Consider the following 23,899-nt stretch of genomic DNA (forward strand, 5'->3'; position numbering starts at 1 on the left):
TGGCTTTTCGGAACGCATCTAAGCAAGAAGAAATCAAGGCCGCAGGCTGACTCTGGGGAAAAGGCCAGTGGAAGGTTGGAGCGCCACCACGCCCCTGACACATCCTCACCTCTGCTGGCCACACCTTCAGGGGAAACCTCAGGCTGCCAGAGTAGACTTCCCTGTCCCTGGCCCAAGGTTATCTTTGCAATGTGGCTGGTTGTTTCATGACTTGTATAAATCTGGTAAATGAAAAAAGAAGTAGGACGCATTATAATCTTGCTCATCAGGTCCGCTTTCTTTGAATTTGCAGAGCCATAATGGAGCACAAGGAGCTGTTAAAGGTGCCCTGGGATTGGCAAATAGGTAAGGAGTTTGCTCACCTAAAAATGCTGTTTTTAGGGATATGTTTGAAGAGTGATACGTGTGGGCATGGGGCACGAACCATGAAAGGATTCAGAACGCAGAGGACAAAGGAAAATGAAATCCCTTGTCATTTTAGGAATTCTTGTACACAGTGAGAGACTAAACTGTGTGATTCATAATGTTTCCTACTTGAGCTTCTGCCCATTATCATCATCAAGATGCCATTAGTGTAGACACAGAAGTATGTTATTAGGTTAAAGACCAACCAGAAAGAAAAAATGCCCAGAGGCAGTGGTGGGACCTAAATGACAGCAATTTTCTCTAGCCAAGAAACACAAAACCAATGTGATCATTAAAAAGTGGCACTTTAGTAAAGGGGGAGAAAATGAACAAAAAGACATTAAAGAAAACAATGTAATGGGAGTTTTGAGCCCATAAAAACCTTTTCAGAAAGGAGGACTTCACACATAAGAAATGGTTAATTGATCTCCAAGTGGACTTGGTGGAAAATACCAGACACGCTTTGAGCTAGTTAATAGTCATCCAGGGTATCTCAGATTCCACCTGTTTCAAAAATCACTTTTCTCTTAAAAAAAAAAAAAAGGAGAAGGATTTAAGATCCTGGGTGATTGCTATAATGATCACACGCAAGCCCTAAAAGGAAATCGCATTTAAAACCTTCTGCCTAGATATCCCTGCAGTGTCTATACCAAGACGCATGGGGGCCAGCAGTGAGCGCAGGGCTTGGCTTATAAGGGTGCTTGGAAAATGCTCGCACTGTGAATGTGGGTGCGAGGCGAAGCCAGATCGCCCACAGTGAAGCTGGCTGCTGGACCCACCTCCAGCTTATGTGAGTTTTGATGAGATTGACGGCTTCAGTCAAGTTCTGCTTCCACCCGCAAGGACAGCAATGACGTAAGCTTCCCGGCACCACTTTACCTACCCCCGACCTGGAAGCATCCAAGGCCAGCTTGCTGCTGACTTAATCCCCTCTGAAGGCACCCAGCCAGCTACAGAATCGGGCATCACTCTCCCTGGGGGTTATCGCAGTGACTTCAAGGGCTGACCAGCTCTTGTGTCTGTCACAGAATCCTGCCATTTATTTTCTTTTGAGTTTTGCTATAGAATGTTGCCATTAAATGAAAATCACCAGAGGAGGGGGTGCGGGGTGGAGGGGAGGGGCAGCCGGGAAAGGAAACCAGCTGCAGGTTACAGATGCCTTTGCCTTTGGGACTCTCGGAGCCAGGAAACAAAATGTGACCCATACTTGGTAACACTTCACCCGCAGTGGTATAAGTTCATTCATAGTAATAGTCACAGCAATGATCGAAAATAATTTGTCCTCTAATGATATGGATGTCATGTGCATGTCCACCGAGTTTCTATTCTAATTCAGTGTTAATTAAATGTGGCGTCAAAAGGTAGTTTTACTCTTAACTCTCCTATTGTCATTAAACTGTCAGTCCCCTGTAGTCCAAGCTGATGGAAGGTGGTATAAAAGGAATACATTATAGAGCCATCAGTTTAATTCCCGGTTGGAAATGAGGTTGAAATGGGCAAGAAAGGAAGCCAGATATTCATCCTTTTCTTTCCAAAGCGTTGATAGGGTTAGATTTAAGATTTTTTACACGAGGGCTACCTCTGTCCTCGTTACCTCATCCCGACCAACTACACAGTGTCATCGTTTAGCTCAGTTCTGGGCATATAACATCAGTGAATAAGTGTTTACTAAATGAGTGAATGAGTGAATGGCAAGCAAAGGGGATGGGGCCTGTTCTGCCCTCTCTCATCTTTCAAAATACAGACAACAGGGAAGTGGTGGGGCAATAGCGGGAGGTCTAGCCTTGATGGTGCTCTTTCTTTCTGGGGACCGAGAGGCAAGGAGATATCAGGTGGGAGTCAGCATCCTCTCTAGCATCCCTGCACTCCTTGGGAAGTCACCCAAGAGTGCCGAGCTCCGATCGCTGTGTCTGGTGGAAAGCTCACAGCGTCTTAGTTAAGAGACCCAAATCTAAGACTCTTCATCTCCCACCATCTGTCAAAGCGTTTCTCTGCCTCCCCTTTCTCCACATCAGCAATCCCCCTCACACGGTCTCTTGGACAGCTCATGTGGTTGACATTTTATCAAAGTAAAAAGATTTTTTTTCTACGGAGCAAGTGGGATAATAAATGTATTTATTCCGCGCTTGGAAGGCATTTTTTAAAACAGATTCCATTATTTTCCTATAACACTTGCAAGATCTAGAGAGTAATTCAAAGCAAGAAGGCCACCTTTATTTTTGTGTGCTTCATTTCTTTGTTTTACCCTACCCAACAGAGAGCCTGGGTCTGGTTATGTAATTGTTAAATTCGAGTAAAATGTACAACCTAACAGAGCTCAAATGTCCTGTGGAGCAGGTGTGTTCAAATCACCATCAGAAATCTAATTAATGGCTTCAACATTGCCTTTATCCCATTTACCATATTGTGTTAAAGGACGTGTGAACAAATACAAACTGATGTGAGAGCCAAACTCAAAGGAAAGAAAAAGTGAGCTGTGGACCATCAAGCACAGGGTTGTGGTATGCAGGGGGCTCTTCTCGGCCCTTGTGGGGGATGCTCATTTTGGTTTGGGTTTTCTCCTGGAGGCCAAAATAAGAGATTTGATCTTTCCCCGCAGATGGAGTAATGGGACGACAGAGCAGGAAGGACCTTAAGTATAATTAAGAACGCACCCTTTTTCCCAAGGCTGAATCAGAGGCCTGGGGAGGTGAGGTCACCAAGGAGGCGCACGGCTGCCTGTGGGGGGGCGGGGATGGGTACGGATGTGCTCTCTCTGAACAAGCCCCGCCCACCTCAGGCCCTTGGCCGACTTAGCCTGATGCATATGGGCTAAGAAGCCATCTTTAAGAATTAAAAATAATGTTTTAAAAATCTAGTATATTCAAAGGAAAGTGAAAGAGCATCAGTGGGATCACAAAGGGATGAGATAAAACATATTCAGCGTACACGGACACACGTGTATATCATATCTATCATATCTAAATGTATATCATAAGTCATACATCATGTATTTGTCATATATATATTATATATAAAATGAGATGCTCATTAGAATCACATCGGCTGCTCCATCAAAGCCCTGCTTCTCTTCATAATAATTAAGCAATATAGATTGGTGGTATGTGCTCAGAATTTAAAGTCTGGCAGCCTGTGTCCTGAGGGCAAGTTACTCAACCTCTGTATGCTGGTTTTTCCTGTTTATTCACAGATCTGTCTGTTTCTTACCCTTCCTCCGCTCTGCATTTCAGAGGCTGACTCATGCAAACTATACTTTCCAGGCTGTCCTGTTAAGGGGCTTCCAACTAGATTTGGCCAATGGGAGACAGTAGGAGACTGGAGGATGGGAGGAAGAAAGAAACCAGGGTGTGTCTCCCTGTTTCTCTCTGTTCGGGGTCAGGTCTCTAGAAATGGTTGCGTGCCCTCTAAGTGATTGATTGTACCTTTGTTGGGCTTTCCCCTTCGGACCCCTGGGAACATGGCCTCCTCCCTGGCTCTCTCTAGTTCCAGGAGTGTGAATAACTTCCTGCTATTGCTAATCTCTGGGGTGCCTCATCATCCCTTTTCCCCTTATCCCCCACTCAAGCACCTTTGTGACTTGTGCCCCATATTAAATATCCCCTATTCAACCTGTGGTATGGACTATTTCTTAACTGATACACTCTATTAGCCTGTTTCCTTCCCTGTATAAAAAGGGTAACAATAGTTATGGTGTTCTATGGTTGTAGATATTAGTTAATGCATCTAAAGTCCATGGCACGTAGCGAGCACACAATCGATATGAACTGATAGTATTCTTTCTCACTTCTTTTTTTTTTTTTTTAAAGATTTTTATTTATTTATTTGACAGAGAGAGAGAGACAGTGAGAGAGGGAACACAAGCAGGGGGAGTGGGAGAGGGAGAAGCAGGCTTCCCGCTGAGCAGGGAGTCCGATGCGGGGCTCGATCCCAGGACCCTGGGATCATGACCTGAGCCGAAGGCAGACGCTTAACCGACTGAGCCACCCAGGCGCCCCTCTTTCTCACTTCTTTAACTTAAATCTCTTTAGTGCATGAGGACAACAGCTACCAAATGCTATCTTTTGTGAGAGAGAAAGCATTGCAAAGAAGAAATGGCTACACACATACCTTGTCTATAAAGGTAGTTGTTGCAGCCATTATATAGCTGTCAGTCAAAAACTTACTCTGTTCATTTGTTTGATCACATGGATTGTTTGACTGAAAACCCCGCATGGAGAGCCCATTGAGTCTTCAGATTTATTGCGAACATCCACGAACTAGCTCATGTCCACCTCCGAACAGCACGTCAGCAAATTGCACCAACACTGCCTCCCCATTTCAGTGTGGTCATGAGTTCATGTGGCTGACTATGCTCTGCTCGAAAAACAGGATGTTCCCACGCAAAAACATTGGTTGACCTAGCAAAGCGGTGAACTGTGATGGCGCAGATATTCCATCCCTGTCCCCCTAAATTTAATTCCTGCAGTTTTTAAAAATAGGCTTAGAGTGTTTAAGGTTGAAGCACCCTGACGTCTCCTGATGAGTAGAGCGAAACTCTGCGGTGGATCTAGTTCTCTCCTCTCCGTGGCTCACCAGTCAGACGGTCACCGCTTCTCTGAGCCTGCTAATTATATATCCAGCTCCTCACTGGACAGATCCTCTTGGGTGATGCGTGAGCATCTAAAACTAACATGTGCAACACAGAGCTTTTTATTTCCCCTGAAAACCTGTCCTCTCTCCGTTCTCTGCATCTCAGTAAATGGCACTGTAATTCACCCAGTTTCTAAACTAACCAGTAACTCATGAGAACCCATGGGTATCGTTGCTGGCCCCTTTCTCCAGTCTATCATCAGGGCTTGCTGAGTGCCCCCAGACCCAGCCACTCTCCTCCATCTCCACTGCCATCCCAAGCAGAGCCACGAGTCTCTCTTGCCTGGACTAGGACACTGCCCTTCTCGCTGGTCTGCCATCCCTTCTTGGCATAGCAGCCAGAGTCCTCATGTAAGGATGTGGGTCCAGTGTTAGCCACCGGCCACCAGCTCCTCAATGGCTTCCTCTTACAACTAGAACAAGATGTTGATTTCCTTCCTAGACCTACACAGCCCTGCATAATCCATCCTCTGCCTAATTTTCCACCCTCATCCCTTCCCACTGCCCCATTCTGTTCATTCTGCACAGATGTCCTGGCCCCTGGCAGCTCCAGGAACACATGAGACCCTGTCATCAGGGTTTTTCATTTGCAGATCTCCTTGCCTAAAATGTTCTTGCCCTGGCTCCTCCCTGACCATCTCTTTTCAGTCCTTCAGCATTCAGAGGAGATGCCACTTGCACAAAGAAGCATTAGCTAGTCACCCTTAATGAAGCAAGCCCCCTGCCATTCCCTAAAACGAACATTCTTTTCCCCGTCTTAGCATTAAAGCAACCCTAAGGTCCTCCTCTATTCTGTTTTCCATTGCTTTGCTAGCTGAGGGTAGAGTAGGTCCTCAGGGAATACGTGGTTGAATAATTGAGTGAATATAAAATGTCAGATCCCACATGTGAGAGTCTACAGTGTGCCAGGTAAGGTGATGGAAGGGTAGGATTCTGGAGCTTTCAAACTCAATCATATTTAATCTAAATCAGTGATGCAATTAAAAAAAAAAAGGCTCTGGTGCCTGGACTATGTTCTGACCAAGTTTGATTTTTAGTGGAGTTTTAGTAGATTAATTTAAGGATATAGCTTGTTCTTTGTCTTTTAAATCCCAGATTTTTTGAAGGAATACTGAATTAATTTTATGTCTTTTCCTGCATTGATCATAAATTATTTAGTATTGCACTTTTAGTAACTTGGTTAAAAAGAAAATGAATTATAAGTAGCATGAAACCCAATTACAGGAGAATTGACTGTTTTTAGGGCATTAGAACTTGTGATGGAGTCAGAAGCTATCTGATATTACTATGGCAGAATATCCACAAGAGGACTTGTACTTGACCGAGCATGGGAAGTGGTTCTTCCAGTTTCCTCTTAGGGCATTTCCACCACACTAGAGGGGGCTGTTGTACTAAGTTTGCTTACTTAATGTTCAGAACAATCTTTTCATATAGATTTGACGTGGCTTTCCTTAAACTGAGAATCAGAAGTGTATAGGATGATGATTTATGCCCTTATATACTTTTCATATGGGAAAACCAAATTTCTCTTCGGAGGAATCACTAGTATTCATAGTCAAAGGACTAGGTGTCCAGTACCTACCAAATCCTCCCCAATTCACAGGATTCAGAAGAAGCAATCATCCCATAGCCCACACCGGACACATTTACTCAAGGATTCCTTTGGAAAGGTTGGATGCTTTTATTATATTAAAATGCCCAAAGATCCACTGCATTATATTACTTATGCTTATTCTTTGCTTTATTTTTTCAAGGTAGAGAATGAGCATTATTTTTGTACATTTGTATTGTATCTCAACCTAGTAAAAGGTAAACCAAATTCTGCATTTAGCCATAAACTCCTGCTTGGGACCCAGCAAAATTATGTACTTATGGAATTAGTACTAGCAATCGTAGATCTAGTTATATTGAGAGAGAATTTTAGAGGATGAGAGGCTGAGCATATAGCATTTTAAGGACTTTTTTCTTAATCTTTCTGTTTTACAACACTTAGTTCTCTGATGGTCTATGAAGCATTTACCTAACGACTTCTAAAACAGTAGAGTCTACGTGTGAGAACCCGCAGTATGCTAGGGAAGGTGATGAGGAAGTAGGACTCTGTTTGTTGGGGTGTAGGACTGAGCAGGATGCACAAATCTGGAAGAAATTCACAGGTCGTCTTGTGCTTGGAGAATGAAGTGGTCTGCCCAAGGCCACCCAGTTAGGATTCCAATTCTGACTTAGTCCACATCTCTGTGATATGTTAGCCCTTCCATCCTGAGGACTATGTAGTTATTCATCACTGTGAGCAATACGTGGAACCCAGTAGTTTTGTTCCCATTTTGCAAACAAAAAAGAGATTTAAAAAAATGCTTTAAAAGACATAGATAGTAAAAGTAGAGTACAGCACCACTGGAAATAGAATTAAGAAGCCTTGATCCCGTATTCGGACTCTAGCCACTAAGAGGCACTCCTTCCCAGAAAAAGCAAAATATCAGCTATGTGGTGCGAAGCAGAAAGTTCATTTTCCACAAGAAGATTTTTACTTTTTATTTTATGTTTTAGCTGTCTGTTACCCTAATAAAATCCGTTAGCAGAGTGAAGAAAAACTCTTGTGCGCGAGGTAAACGGTGCGCGCCGGCCCCCTTCTCCCACGCGCTTGGGGTACTCAGAGGCCCCGGAGAAGGCTGTCAGTCACTTCTCTTTCCTCTCCCCTCAGGACTGCTCTACGTTGGCTTTAGCGCCTGCATGTTTGGTCTCTACAGCTTTATGCCAGTCGTCATAAAGAAAACCAGCGCCACTTCGGTCAACCTCTCCCTGCTCACAGCAGATTTGTACAGCCTGTTCTGCGGACTGTTTCTCTTCCACTACAAGGTAAGTTGAGTCAGTGCTCCTCTGTGAAGATAATACTTGGTTGGAAATATCACATATAATGGAAATGCCCTGCAGTAGAATGCCCCTTTTGTGTAGACAAGTGGGAGTGCAACTCTGTGTGCTCACCCCGGCCGTCCCCCCCTCCCACCCCCCGCGGCCCCGGGATCTGGGTATTCACATTTCCACTGGAACACAGAGGCAACATTTTGTCACAAGAGACCAGTAACTACAGGCCCTTGAAAGGGAAAAAGATAAGGGAAGGGCTTTTGGATGGTGGGAGACAGTTTTTTCTGATACCATTCACCCCAGAAGCTTACTCTTTTTCCAACCTAAAGCTAGGAAGATTTGTACAATTCCCAAACTAGAACCACAAAATGGATTCTACCAAAGGCACTCGCAGGGTACATTCTCATTGGAGCAAAGATCCAGTGCCTGCAATTTCTGTTTTGCAGATATTTTCATAGCAGGCATGAATGGGAAATGCTAATGCACTCGAAATATTGTTTCTTCACCGAAAGATTAGGGCTTGGAGTAAATGAATGCAGAGAACTTGTGAAGCATTTACAGTTCAGATATCAGCCCAAGGAAAAGAAGGAAGTGTTTGGTCTAAAGATAGCAGTCTTTTCAAATGCAAGACGACCCACATGCTCACCCACGGCAGGCAGGACTCATCCGTTACAGCTCACTGAAGTCAGATGCCATCTTGTAAACACCGCACTGACTTGAGACATTAACAATTGATTAGGATTGGTATAGGAGAAGAGACCCATTTCCCATTCCTTAACTAGTCCTATAAGATAGGGGTCAGCGGGGACTATGACCAGGGTGAAAAAGGACGAGTATGAAATATCCAAACCAGATAAGACCAAACTAGGACAGGGAAAGAAGAGAGGCAGAAGAAAGAGATACTATTCCAACCATTTCTAGCCAAGGGCTTCATCAGTGATGTTACAGTTAACACCACCAGCCCACGGGTGTGGCCAGCTGATGGTGCCTCTCGGTGGGCAGGGCATCTTCAACCAGGTCAAACTGGGTTGGAGGTTCCCTGAGAAGTGCGGAGCTAGAGGGAGTATGTACTTGAGATGACCCGAGGCAAAGCAGCGGAAGTGAATAATCGGAAATATGACTGGATAAGCCAAAGTCATAGCCAAGAACCAGACTAAGTAGGGCAGGCAGGGGTGGAAAAGCGGTCACAAATGAGGTTAGCAGAGATGACCAGAAGCAGATCTGGAAGACGAGAGGTGGAGAAAATGGCCATGGCAGAAGACAGGGATAAGGTGGCCAGTCCCTATTTTACAAGGAGCCCTGTGCCCAGTGTGGTGGCCAACATGACAGCTGAAAGAAACTGTGTAGGACTGGACAGCCTTATACATCGTTTTTGATTGGTTTTGTCTAGATGGTCCCATCTCTATCTCCTGAGCACACCCTGGTCCTCACTAGGGCAGAAAGAAAAGTCACAGCACATTCCCCCATTGCTCCCTGCTGCACAGCTGGGAGGACCAGCTTCCCTGAGAAGCCCCCGGCAACACACCCAGCTCTTTTCCAGAGCCCTGATCTTATGGTATGGCACGGTGGCTGTCATTTTTCTTCTCTACTCTACGGTCAGGCATCCACAGCTAGTGTGTTCCCAGGTGTGACTTGGATTGCCAGCAGTGATTCCTGTGGTTGTTTCGATAAGCTCCTGAACTAGACAGATCTCCTGAATCCTCCCTAAGGAAAGATGACTGGAACCTTTTCTGACTGAGGATCGCAGGTGCTTCTCGAGCAGCCAAGATCCAGTCTGGCCCTCAGCGTTCCTCATGGCAGCTCCTTTCCCCAGAGGGACTGGCTCACCCTTCAGATGCATGGGCCACACCTCTGAGCCACAGAACCGGGTTCTGGGGATGTGTCTGGGGAAGTCTGCACTATTACTAGGCTCCCCTGTGAAGCCGATGTTCTCTGACAGCTGGGAGGGACACCTGAAGAGCGCCCATTCCTATTGGAGTGTCTCTCCTTACGCTTGCACTGACTTCTGGTTAGACCTGGGGATCTCCCCGTGAACGAGCGTCAGTTCTAACTCTCTGCCATCCATCTTCCCCTCCCAGGCTTTGTGGGTTACTACTTACTTAGGATAAGGAAGTTTGCTGAAGAGGAAGCCATGTAGTAATCCTTCATCATGCCATCAGAAGGGAGGCTGTGTTCGCTGAAAATTGGAGGTGTCATGGCTGTTTTTATTTCTTAAAGCAATGTTTCACTATATATATATATATTGTGTTGCTATCTAACAGATAGATTTCTTTAATGCAACAATGGATTCAACACAATAAGTATTTTCTCTAGTTAAAATTGATTCCTATTGTCTTTTTTTAAATTAAACTTTCAAGATAATAATAGATTCACATGCAGTTTTAAGAAATAATACAGGGAGATCCCCATTTGCCCTTTACCTAGTTTCCCCCATTGGTAACATCTTGCAAAACTATAGCACAACGTCAGGATATGAACACCGAGGCCATGAGCACACAGAGCATGTTCACCCCCATGAGGGCTCACGTTGCCTTTCATAGCCGTACCTACCTGCCTCTCACCCACCTCCGTAATGCTGCAAAGCCTCGCTTCTGTTCTCCGTCTCTCTAAATTTGTCACTTCAAGGATGGTATGTACAGTATATAATCTTTTGGGTTTGACTTTTTTCACTCAGCATAATTCTCTAGAGATTCATACAGATTGTTTCGTATGTCAGTGGCCCATTCCTGTTTATTGCTGAGCACTATTCAATGATACGGATGTACCACGATTTATTTAACCACTCCCTCAGTGAAGGACATCTGGGTTTTCTCTACTGGGGGCTATCACAAATAAAGCTGCTCTGAACATTTATGTACAGGTTCTTCCATGAACAGTTTTCACTCTGAAATAAACACCCAAGAGTCCAATTGCCAGGCATATGGTCGTAACATGTTTAGTTTTATAAGAAACTGCCAGACTGCTTTCCAGAGTGGTCTGTTGTCTTTTATTAGAAATACATACTCATCGTGAGAAAGTCAGAAAATACAGATAAGTACTGTTACACGTTGGTACAATTTTATAGTATATATGTTAATTTCATGGTAACCAATGTTACAATATAGACAATGCTCTACTTCTTTCCCTTCACTCTCAGTGTACTTACAGTTGATTCCTCACCTCTTAGTTCTTGAATAAACACTGCCTTGTAGTGTTCTTTAATTGTTTGATGAACAATGGTATTTATTATCTGCAAAAAAATAAGTTAAATACTCAAATCTAAAAATTAAAAAAAAAAACCAACTTCCCTTTGCCTATTTTCTTAAAGAATCTTCCAAGCAGTGCTTGAATTTGCAGTCAAATAGTCATTGTTTAGAAAATCCAGTATTTTTTTTCTGGAATCCAGCTTGCCTGCCTCTGAAATTGGCGGTGGGCTTCCCAGAGATGGGAGGCGCTCTAGAGCTGGGGAGAAGGGTGGGTCTGAGTGGCTTGTAGGTTTCCCACTATAGCCAGATGAGCCATCTCAGAAAATTGATTTTTAAATAATGCTTATTGAAGGTACCTTTATCATTATGAGCAGTTTCTAGTCAATGGAAAAATCATGGCAAATTTTACAAAATTCAAAAATGGTGATGTCAGGGGATGGAGTGTGTGTGTGTGTGTGTGTTTAGGGATGGGGAAAAGGTGGTTATATTTTCATGTGTCTTCTTTGAAGAAATGTCTATTTAAATTTCTTGCCCATTTTAATTTGGTAATTTGTTTTTTAATCATTGTAATATTTCTTTATATGCTGGGTGGTACACATCTATCAGATATATGATGTGTAAATATTTTCTCCCACTCGGTGGTTGCTTTTTATTTTCTTGTTAGTTTCCTTGGAAGCATAAAAGTTTTTAATTTTGATGAAGTTCAATTTATCAATCTGGTTATACTTTTTAAGACATGAAAGGAACCAGGCCAAATCCCATCATGGACCCCAGGGCCACCAAGTCTTCCCTGGTGGTCCCCAACAATGCCCTTGTCCAGGGCTGCTCAGTAGTGATTGCCAGTTACCTCAAATTGCCTGCTCTGAGGGGATGGATGAAAATCACAGCCTAAGGAAGAGAAAATCCAGTTCAGGGAGGGTGACTTTAACTATGTAAAGAGCGTAGTGGGGAAGAGAGTTTAAGCCAGTGACCCTCAACCTCGGCTGCACATGGGAATCACCTGAGAGTTTTAAGAATACTGATGCTTGGGTCCCACTCCCACTGATTCTGATTTAGGCAGTCTGCAGTACAGCCTGGGCTTGAGATTTCTAAAGGCTCCCTAGATGATCCTATTATGCGGCTGCAGGCATGTGGACCTAGGACCAAAGGGTGAAGATTATAAGATTATGGCTAACTATAAAGAAATCTTGTTAGCATTTAGTCATCCGAAAGTGGAATTGACTGTCTTGGGAGTTCTTTTCGCTGGAGGAAGCTGGACAAGAATGTGAGAGGAACAATGTGGAGGGGCCTCCCCCTTCAGTACTGAGGATTGACCGGGGACCTCTGAGATCTCATTTGGTTTTACTACAGTCTGCACGTATAGTTTATTCCTTCACTTAATCATGATGCCTTTACTCTAAATAACCTTCTGGTTGGGTTATAAATATCTGCAAGTTGAAAGGGGAGGGCTATTTGCTCACGGATGTTGCTTACCCAGGCAGAACTAAATGATTAAATGAACCTCTCCTGCCCAACACTGATTATTTGCTTTTTCTCACTTTCCACCCTTGGCAAAAAAATCCATTCCCGTCCTCACCCATCAGTCCACTGTCTGCACCTTCTCTGCCTCTTTTGAGTGCTGATTGCCGTGCTGACTGGACAATGAAGCCCCACGTCCCAAGGAGGCAAATGACTGGATCCTGCATTAGACGCCCTGCATGGTGTAGTGCTCTCACAAACTCTCTTTTACAAGACTTTTGAGAAGTGGTTATATATTTCTGTTCTTATTATCCGACAACAGTATTGAATCCAGAACACTAAATCCATAGCAATCCATGGAAGGTATAGGAAATTAGCTTTTTTTTTTTTTTTTAAGATTTTTATTTATTTATTTGACAGAGAGAGAGAGAGAGAGGGAACACAAGCAGGGGGGAGTGGGAGTGGGAGAAGCAGGCTTCCCACTGAGCAGGGAGCCCAACGTGGGGCTTGATCCCAGGACCCTGGGATCATGACCTGAGCCAAAGGCAGATGCCCAACGACTGAGCCACCCAGGCGCCCCAGAAATTAGCTTTATTGGGCCTCAGAGATCCCCCAAAACCAAACCCAGGAAGGGATTTCCATGAGAGCTTTACAATTTGATGGTGTGTTGGCTTTTCAAGGTTAAAGCTCGATCAGTTATGAACTCTATCCCCTTATATTTATTGTACAAACAGGACACTTTTGAAATAGAAAGGATTCGATTCCTATGGCTGCTCAAATGAATTACTACATAGTTAGTGACTTACACCAACACAAATTTATTATCTTACAGCATTGGAGGTCAGAAGTCTCACTGGGCTAAAATTGTGGAGAGCTGTGTGGCTTCTGGAGGCTCTAGAGGAGAATCTGTTTCCTTGCACTTTCCAGCTTCTAGAGGCAGTCTGCTGTCCTTGGCTCGTAGCCCCTTCCTCTATCTGGAAAGCCAGCAGGATAGCATCTTCAAATCTGACCCTGTGGGAGAATCTGGGGCCTACCCAGATCATCAAGGATAATCTCTCCAGCTCCTTGATTCAATCACATCTGCAGAGTCCCTTTTACCACATAGAGTAACGTATCCAGAGGAGCCAGAGATTAGGATGTGAAGGGGGCCATTATTCCACCTACCACAAGAAGAGTATTAATTAACTCAAGTATTAATTAACTCAAGACAAGTGAGGGAACACTGGCACCAAGCCGGGCCGGCTGGGACAGGTTGCTGTGCTCTTTAGAAGCTGCATCTGGTCAATGAAGACACGTTCTCCACCTAGACAGACACTGTGCTCTGTTGAATTTCCCGACTGATTTTTAAAGTCATTCTGGTTACATGCTCATATGTGACTTTAGCAAAGAGAACACTCAGTCATGCGCGGAGGAAAAGGATTGGGGTGGGAGGGCCACTGGATGTCTCTTGGGTGAAGTATGAATTCAGCAGCCTGGGGTGACAAACGAAGTATGAATTCAGCAGCCTGGGGTGACAGACAGAGCACAGTCTGCCAAGTCAAAGGAGCCTAGATTTAAAGTGTGGCTTCTTTTTAGTCTTTAATTACTTTGGGACAGTTATTTATTCTTTCCCAACTTCAAGGTGATAAGACCTACCTTATGGAGTTTTTGAAGGGAGTAGATAATGTAAAATGGCGACCAGTCTTGATGTGTTTCTCTGATTAAATGTATGTCTCAGAATTAGTAATCCCTGCCTCATTCCATTTTTAAGATACTAACTTATTTTAAGATTTTGTAACTAGGTGTAGCTTTTAACAATTTTTTGTGAGTTTTTCTCTTACTCCTTGTTGGAAAAGGCAAAACTGGGTCTCATGCATACAAATTTAGAAAATATTATATCCATCATTTTCAGCTGAATTCCTTGATTCCCTCATTGCTTACAATAGAATTTTTAGGTGATAGCCATAAATACAAAGCTTTTGGGGGCTGTTAAAATAAAATGCCAATAAATTTTTTTACAATATGCCATCATATGCTGAACATTCTTCAGGAAAATAGCAGCCAATGTTGAATATGCAGAATATTCCCTTTTGCTTGACATTTAAAATAGAAAATGGCTTACTTCACACATTTTGCTATTACTTTTCCAAGGCTTAATACTGCCACAGAATAGCTATAATAAAGTTGAGAGTAATTTCATAAGAAGCTGTTATTTTTGTAGCTGTATCAAAATAAACATGAAATTGATAGAAAAGAAATGAACATCGTAAGTTCTCTCCAAGTTCCCTTTAAACTCTCCCCTTAGACCACTGGCTTATATGGTTCCCCACACTGAGCAGCCTGAAACCACAGGTGATCTTGTTGGAAGAGTAACATTTTAGGAAAGTAAGGGCTCCATAAAAACTTATACTCTAACATCGGGAAAATATTTTTATCATCCAAACATTCACTAAAAAAAAGGGGAGAGGGGCGCCTGGGTGGCTCAGTTGTTAAGCGTCTGCCTTTGGCTCAGGTCATGATCCCAGGGTCCTGGGATCGAGCCCCACATCGGGCTCCCTGCTCAGCAGGAAGCCTGCTTCTCCCTCTCCCGCTCCCCCTGCTTGTGTTCCTGCTCTCTCTATCTCTTTCTCTGTCAAATAAATAAATAAAAATCTTTAAAAAAAAAAAAAAGGGGGAGAGAGAAATTTCAAAATCCTATGTCCAACGAGTCTACTTCAACTATTCTGGGTAATGTGATTCATGTGAATTTTTTAGAATTTCATCTGTATGTGTTCATTCGACAACATGCAGCATGATTTAGCCTCATCTTTATACCCGATAAATTTTTTATAATTGCTGTGAGTTGTTTTTGACAAGTAATCATAAAAGTTTCGTACATTGTCAGCTACCTATTCTAGCAATCCAGATTACATCCTCGGAGGACAGGTGTAGAGTCTCATGATCCTCCCTGACCCCATCTGTCAGCCACTAAAAATTTCATCCTACAAGTGCCAGTTTCTCTTACTGGTTTTGTTGTTCATACTGTTGTTGTTGTTGTTATAAGAGATTTGGCAAGAAAAGTTTAATACCCTGGATGTGGGGGATAATTTAATAACATATGATTATACACAAAATTTAAAAGAACTTCATTCAGCAAATATTTATTTATTCTCTGCCTGCTATGTGCCAGGCACTGTTTTGGTGCTCAACTTTTCATTTATAAATAAAGATGACAAGAACACCCAAAATCACTAGGTGGATTAATGCAAAGGCTAGAATTCCAAGCCAATGAAACTTGAATAGACCAGCCATCTCAAGCATCCTGAACATCTGAGTGCCAATGCCAGAGAGTTTGCAGAGATTGCGTTAACAGTGGAATCTTTCGTTAGCTGTGGATCAGAATCTGGAGCCAAGCAACCGTGTTGATCCTCTGCAGTGCTGAGCAATTTGAGTAATGGAACTGCACTTGAAAAGCCAGGTCAGGCAGCCTCAGCCTGTGGCAGCCGCTGAGCATAAAAGCAATAGTGCACATCTTCCTTACAAAAATACCCTCATAAGCAGCTTGCTGTATTTCTTTTTGTAAGAATGGTATCTTCAAACGCTATGATTTTTAAGTTTATAGTACTAAAATATGATTATAGATGGGAGGTTTTTAGATTAGTACTTAGCCTTTTGACTCTTTTTATATTTTTTTTATTTTTTTTTAAAGATTTTTATTTATTTATTTGACAGAGAGAGACACAGCAAGAGAGGGAACACAAGCAGGGGGAGTGGGAGAGGGAGAAGCGGACTCCCCGTGGAGCAGGGAGCCCAATGTGGGGCTCGATCCCAGGACCCTGGGATCATGACCTGAGCCGAAGGCAGACGCTTAACGACTGAGCCACCCAGGCACCCCATCTTTTTATATTTTTTAAACTGTCACTGGTGAGTAGGGAATTGGAGAAATTGGCATCATTGAGGCCCCAAAGCATTTCACATGAAATACCGAGGTGATAGAGCAATGAATGTTTGAACTTGGTTTCCCCCTGCCTGGAAACTCAGTACGGTGTCTTTTGAAATCACCATCTTTCTTTCTTTTTTTTTAAAAGATTTTATTTATTTATTTGACACAGAGAGAGAGAGATAACAAGAGCAGGAGCACAAGCAGTGGGGAGCGGGAGAGGGAGAAGCAGGCTTCCCGTGGAACAGGGAGCCCGACGTGGGGCTTGATCCCAGGACCCTGGGATCATGACCTGAGCCAAAGGTGGACACCCAACCAGTGAGCCACCCAGGCATCCCAAGATGGCCATCTTTCTAAATTAGTTAGGGTAAGTGTTGCTAGCTTCTCTGGGTGGGAGAGAGTGCTTCTCATGCAGCCATTCAGAAACCCAGACTCCTTCCATCTTGTGGCTCTGCCATCCTCACGGGTAGGGATTAACAAACCGTGATCTGTGAGCCAGCCCCTTTTTTTGTCAAATATAGTTTTATTGGAGTGCACCTGTGCCCATTTCTTTATATATTAACCACAGCTGCTGTTGCTCTACAGCAATAGCTTTGAGTAGTTGTGACAGAGACCGTGTGATCCACATGCCTAAAATATTTACTATCTAGCCCTTTAAGAAAAAATTTGCCAGCCCCTGAGCTAGGTTTTTGGAGTCCTTTGCAGGGCTATCTGTTGAGACAACTTGGAGACTTTTATGGCTGTGTCTAGAGTAGTATACATAACCTCCTCCTTGTTCTTTTGGCCAGAACTCTGGCACATGGCCACACCTGATTGCAAGGGAGGCTGGGAAATGTAGTCAAGCTGTTTGTAGAGGAAGAAAAGAAAATAGGTTTAGTGAACACATAGCCAATCTCTGCCACCTTAGCAATTTGCATTTGCTAGAAGTTTTGGAAGGATTAGAGAAATTGAGGATAAACTGTGAGGCAAGTCCAGACCAGTGGCCAGAAGTCAAAACTCCTTTTACGTAAATCTATTCATAAACTCCACATGACAAACAAATACTATGAACTCACATCATCAGGACAAGCTGTAAGGGAAAATGGAATGAGCTAGAGGAGTTGCAGAAGTTTCAAATGGAAAGGCTTATGGTTGCCCTGGAGTGTGGCCAGGAAAAACCAGCTAGTTGTCTCCCAGGAGAATGCACGGGATGTGTTTTTCACCAGGTGCACAGCCCAACCCCTCCTGCATACTCAGACACCCAATTTTGTCACCAGACCTATGTGTGTCTGTCTCCCGTGGACTAGAATGTTAATGACACAAGCTCACAGAAATCAGAGCATCAGCTTGCTGAGATAAAGAACAAAGCTTGGCTCAAACATGAAGGCTGAAGCAGAGCCACCACTCTGCACATCTTCAGGGGCTCCCATGGATGGAAAACTTGTTGTCAACTCTCTATTTAAAGTGTTGAGAGTTCTTATGTACTGCCTTCTATGAAAGGGAATACCGTCCCTCCTTTATTTCCTGACTTCTTTGTACTGTTTTCATATTATCAATGATTTTAATAGTTAATTTTTATCAATACAATCCCTAGGCGTTTTAAGCCCATTTCCCTGAAATGTAGGTTCTTCTTTTCTGAATTCTTTATTTTGCTTTACTCTTATTTGGCTGGGTTTCATACATCGTCAGGAAGTAATGTATGGTTGTACAGGCTGTCCACAGTGCAATTTGCCCATCTTTAGGGAATATTTTCATGCAGATGGGAGTCCAGTGCCCTGAAGAAAGGAAGACTTCATAGTCACTGGAAAAATGCCATCGGGCTGGTGGTGGGTCTGTCCAGAAAAGTTCAGAGGGGCTGTTATCTCCCAAGTCTTTGCTTCCTTGAAAACATTTCTTATATGTATTTGTATTCAAAGGATAATTTTCCTAGGTTACATTTTCTTTTTCTCAGAACTTTATAGTTACTGGGATTTGTTTTGTTTTTTGAAAAATTGAGCATTGCCCCCAGTCCTTTTCAATCTCTTGAGTTACTGGATTTTATCATTCAGCAGTTTGGGGGTTTTCCCAAAAAGAGCCCACAGGTGTCACATCTCTGGGCTCTTCTTGTTTGGGAATATCTCTGATGTCTTTACACTTGTAGGTCAACTTAGTCTATGACCTGTCCCACTCCCAGGGGTGCAATTCCTTGGTGGCCTTGAACTGCCCCCCCAGTTCACTAAAGAGCCCCAGATAATGGTGGATTCCAATCCTCTCCCACCCCGCCTCCTTGAGAATATGAGGAAGTAGGAAAGTGTTTTTGTTCCTGAGAATGTTTCCTTGATTTTTTCCTGAGTTTGCTTAATCACCACTTAACCTACTCTCTCCAAATTAGAGATCTGAAAGTATATTCACCAAAATGTGAACATGAGTCCAAGGATAGACAGAATGGCAGAGTTGTCACATGCCTGAGTCCAAGCTCCAGAGTCAGACCCCCCCGGGTGTTAATTTCAGCTCACTCTCTAGCAAGGGGTTCCTAGCTTTTCTGTGCTATGGGTCCCTTTGTTGGTCTGGTAAGCCTAGAGAGATCCCTTTCACAGTGTTTTTAAATGTCTAAAATAAAATACGTAGCATTACAAAGCAGTTTTCAAGATATTTTTAAATGGGATGGTATAGTAATATCCAAATCATGGCATCTAAAAGCACACCTGATAACTACTGTCATTTCAAAACAGTGATGAGTCTGGAAAGTCTGCAGCAATTGTAATGTGATATGAAAATATATGTGATTTCTATTGGCTAAAAGTCTAAGATACTGCTAATACTAATGGAGCTCATTGCTTACGTTTATCATGAAGAAATGCTAAATGTCAGTTAGAAGTCAGTGAAAATAAAAATCCTGGGTTTATGCCTAGGTTTACAGCACCCCTGAATTCAGTACAGGAACCTCTGATGCTACCAGTTATACAGCCTTGTGCAAAAATTACTTAACTTCTCTCACCTGTAATTTCTCCATCAGCAAGTGGGGGTCTAATAGTAGATACAGTGTAACTAGCCGCATCAGGGCTCCCTGTATAGAAATGAATATAGGAATGTAAATCACTTACCGCAGTGTCTGGCACAGTGAATGCTCAACAAATGCCATTATTAAGGAAGGTAGAACTTTGAGGGCTTATATTTTATGTTCTGCACCCTTTTAAGTATTGCGTAAATTATGTATTGGTGAAACAAATGCATATATTATTTTTATAATCATAAAACAATAAAGTTATTTTTACTTTGAAAATATATAAAGTGAGCAATCCCATCAAATCAAAAGGGGTCTAAATACATATCTCTGCCATTGAAAAATGGGACCAAATTGCACCCAGACACTGATTAGGAGGTTCTAAGTGCTTTACTCTCAGTTTTAATGGACAAACAGGAGCACAAAGGGAAGGTGCTTCTTTGTGTCTGTTTTCCTCATTATTTTCACATAACCAAAACTCTTCGCTCATTATATTGCTAAGCACTAACTTAGTCATAGGCCTGGTCTCTGTCTCATTTAAGTCTTTTGGGGATGTGGTTTTATTTTAAGAATAAATACATTGTGAACCATTGTATGGAATCTCAAACTTAGCAAGGTCACTCAGTTGAACTTGAATGGAAATCTGGTGAGCGCTTTCACATCCAGGTCCTTCTTGTGCTGCACAGAACCAGACGTTAATGTGCAGGAGAGAGGCTGCCTCCCATTGCTCTGTGGGGATTTGTCTCAGCAGTTATTGATTGCCTTGGTATTTCCTTTGTGTACTAACCAGTCCTACCTTTAGATAAAAGGACTGACCTTATGTAAGAAGTAAGTAGTAAGCTCGGGATGACAGAGGCAGAGCATGTCTCCTTCCCTGCTGGATCCCTGACATCTAGTACAGTGCCTGGCACAGTAAGTATTTGGCAATGATTTATTCAATGAAAGGCTTATCTCTACAAGAAACGTTAAAGGTTAAACTTTAGTTTTCAAGGCTGAACATTATCTAGGAATGTTCACATAAGAAGCAAAAAAGCTGTTGATTGATATGGACGCTTTACATCTCAAGTTGATGCAACCAGCTGAAAAGTAAAAAAAAAAAAAAAAAAAAAAATAGATTCCACAATAGCAAGCCACTACTTTGATTCATTCTTTGGTTGAATTGATGGAGTGCTCAGAGAAAAACCAGTTCAATGTCATAGTAGCTATTACAGTATCATGGGGGAGTGCGAGAGTGGAGCTCACATCAGGGGTGGAAAACTTGCTGAGAAATTTATTCTATTCATAGGAAAAATCATATCTAACATTCAGATTTATTATTCATAAGTCATTCCACAGTGAAATTGTGAACTGAGTCATTATCACATACTATATTTCCATGTCTATATTTATATTATTGATGTGTCTACATGCACAGAGGTCAGCAAACTGGTCTGTAAGAGATCAGATGGTACATATTTCAGGCTTTACAAGCCAAGCAGCCTCTGTCACAGCTACTCAGCACTGCTACGGACATGGCTCTCTTCCAGTAAAACTTTACAAAACCAGGCAGCTGCCGGATTTGTTAGCTGACTGACCCCCAATGTAAACTACACCTGTCCTTGCAGACTTTTCACTAATCTTCAGCCCCAGGAAACAGCCATTTCCTCTGCAAAGTGCGTCACTAGTAAAGCTGCTGAGAGCTCTACACAAAACGTTACAAATCTCTTTGCACTTCAAATGTACAGACTTGCTCTTACGGCTAATTATAATAATTTCTACCTCACTTTAGAGTAAATGCTGTATGTGCCTTCTGTTTTGGTTCTTGGTGGCGGGGAAGGCCGTATCTGTTAGGTTTGTGATAAGGCTATCCATGGCATGCGTGCAGTCCAGAGAAATGTCTTCAGTGTTTTGCTTTATTGTTTTCATTTTACATAGAGGCATGAGTGGGGTGCCAATGCAAAGCAGTAGCCTGGAGCGAAGATGTAAAAGGGAAGGGATATTAAAGTCATCACTTACCGGGCAGGATGGAGCAAAGGCATCTGTAGGCATCGAGTGAATTCCAAAAGTCGTATGCATAGAGTGTACCTCAGAAAGACCAGCAATATCAGATCAGGACAATAATATTATCAAATTAACTTTCCCAGAATCACGTGTCCAGAAAAAAGAGGCCCTTATACACACAAGCTAGTTTGACAGTAAAGGAAGGTATTTCGAGTGACCAATCTCTCTACAGTTTGGCGATACCTCACCGTTCCCATCTCCCTCAAAATTATAGAGAGAGACATCATAGATGGGTCATGGATGCCAAATTTAGGGGACACCTCTAGATTCTGATTTTTTAAAAACATGTTTATATAGTAGTAACCCAAAGTTCAAATGTTTTTAAGTCTTAAGGCATTAGATCATTTTATTTTTATAACAAGTACAAAATTTAATTTAAGGGGGGATGAGAAACTAACTGTTGTTGAATGTCTGTCACATTTTTGACAACACACCATGGATTTTGAAGATTAGACAACACTGTGGAAATGCAGTGATAATGATGTTGTAAGATTTTATTATGGAATAACCAGATATTCTGGGCCCAAGGCCAATACTTCTTAGTGATATTCTGGAATTGGGAAGTGAGTCTTGAGGTTTATTTAAGCAAAGGTGGCAGCTATTCATCAGGTACCCAAATTTTTATTTAGAAAAAGAATTGATTAATTCTTAAAATGATAAAAATGATTTCTCCCGTGACATCTGTCACATCACGATATTCTTCACAATCAATCACTCATCCATTTATTTCATTTTTCTGTCTTTCCTGCCATTACCAGGTATGTGTGAGAGAAGGAAATAAAGAATTCCAGTATGGCTGTAGGAGAGCTCATTTTTCTTTTTGTCAAAGGTTTCCCCCTTCCACAGCCATGATAATATTTCTTGATGATTGTTCATTTCTATGCATTGAGAAAGAACAGCATCCATCTTCATCAATAATCCATTAAGGTTGTTCCAAGATCTGTTGAATTAAAGTCGTGTCCTTGCCCTATGCAATAGAGATATGGACTGCTCTTAGAAGCTTGAAAATAAGGAATGAAAGAACAAAAAGAATTACTATGTTGCAATGCAATTAATGAAGCAACTGGGAGATGGGAAGAGAATTAGGTGGAGGGTCAAGGCCTTGGGAGGCCTTGGGAGGGTCAAGGCACTACATCAACTGTCACTACAAGACTGTCCTAAGCACTCTACTGAACCTGCCTCACCTTCTGCTTCCTCAGCTCCAAGATGTTCATCATAGTCCTTTCATACTTCTCAGAGGGGTTGGTTTTTTAAAAAAATGATAAGAGATGAAAATACTTTGGAGGAAGTTGACAGTAGCTTTGTTTGCTAAGATTATCATACTTAAGTAGTATTGTCATTAATTGTGCTTTCCTAAATACGGTTCTCAGAACACGTCTCAGGAATGGAGACCAATGGAGAAATGGGAGAACTTCATAGATTAAATATTGGCAGGAATTACACCTACAACAACACAACCGTAGAAGATGTTAAGTGTAGATCCTCTCTGTGTAAGGATATGGTATGTGAAAATAGGGGAATAAATGCACCATGAGAAATGCTTAGAAAAGAATCACATACCTCAGAACAGTCAGCTTCAGTAATTGAGATTCAGTCTTAATTTCTCTCTGTTGATCCTCCTCTAAAATGCATTCTTTTCTATTTCTCCTGCCATCATCTTAGTTCAGACCACCATCATCTCTCATTTAGGCCATTGCAATAGTCTCTTGGTCTGCCTGCTTCCCCTTATTCCTCTCTACAATTAATCACCTACCAGCAGCCAGAGTGGTCCTTTTAAAACACCAATTAGATTACACTCTCTTCTGCTGAACACTCTTCTTTCTCATTGCATTTTTTATTATTATGTTAATCACCATACATTACATCATTAGTTTTTGATGTAGTGTTCCATGATTCATTGTTTGCGTATAACACCCAGTGCTCCATGCAGAACGTGCCCTTTTTAATATCTCATTGCATTTTGAGCAAAATTTAAATGCCGTGCTCACCTCTAATGGCCTACACACCGTTCCTATGCTTTTATGGCTCCAGCCTCCACTCTCGACACTTGCCCACCATACTGTGTTTCCCTATCTTCTTCTTAGAAAGGAAGAAATAATTGTAGCTTCCTCATGAGTTATTAAGAAGGTGAATAGTGGGGCGCCTGGGTGGCTCAGTTGGTTAAGCGACTGCCTTCGGCTCAGGTCATGATCCTGGAGTCCCTGGATCGAGTCCCGCATCGGGCTCCCTGCTCGGCAGGGAGTCTGCTTTGTCCTCTGACCCTATCCCCTCTCAGGTGTTCTCTCTCTCTCAAATAAATAAATAAAATCTTTAAAAAAAAAAAAAAAAAAAGAAGGTGAATAGTGTAAATCCCATTAAACGGTGCCTGGTACAGAGGATGCATTCAACTATGAATTACTACTAAGGGTTAGACATCAGTGACATTGGCTGCCCTTCCCGTTCTAGAACTAGCTGTGCCCTTTC

At 42.5% G+C, this 23,899-nt stretch overlaps 1 protein-coding gene across 2 annotated transcripts in view; it reads left to right on the forward strand.

Annotated features, from left to right (window-relative positions):
- The window catches only part of SLC35F1 (solute carrier family 35 member F1), a 386,351-nt gene that overhangs the window by 348,050 nt on the left and 14,402 nt on the right, over positions 1-23,899 (forward strand). The window contains exons 6-8 of one of the 2 annotated variants that reach the window (XM_045865390.3): positions 293-345; positions 7,733-7,887; positions 9,972-11,018. In XM_045865390.3, the coding sequence (XP_045721346.1) occupies positions 293-345; positions 7,733-7,887; positions 9,972-10,001 (238 nt within the window). In that variant the 3' untranslated portion in view covers positions 10,002-11,018. Of the gene's footprint in view, positions 1-292; positions 346-7,732; positions 7,888-9,971; positions 11,019-23,899 lie in introns of those variants that run through there. The other variant, XM_064598044.1, reaches the window with a different exon arrangement.

This window comes from Mirounga angustirostris, unplaced genomic scaffold (genome assembly GCF_029215605.1).
Source record: "Mirounga angustirostris isolate CCGP_5_RB_7025 unplaced genomic scaffold, mMirAng1.0.hap1 SCAF_8, whole genome shotgun sequence".
In the NCBI taxonomy this organism is placed as follows: domain Eukaryota; kingdom Metazoa; phylum Chordata; class Mammalia; order Carnivora; family Phocidae; genus Mirounga; species Mirounga angustirostris.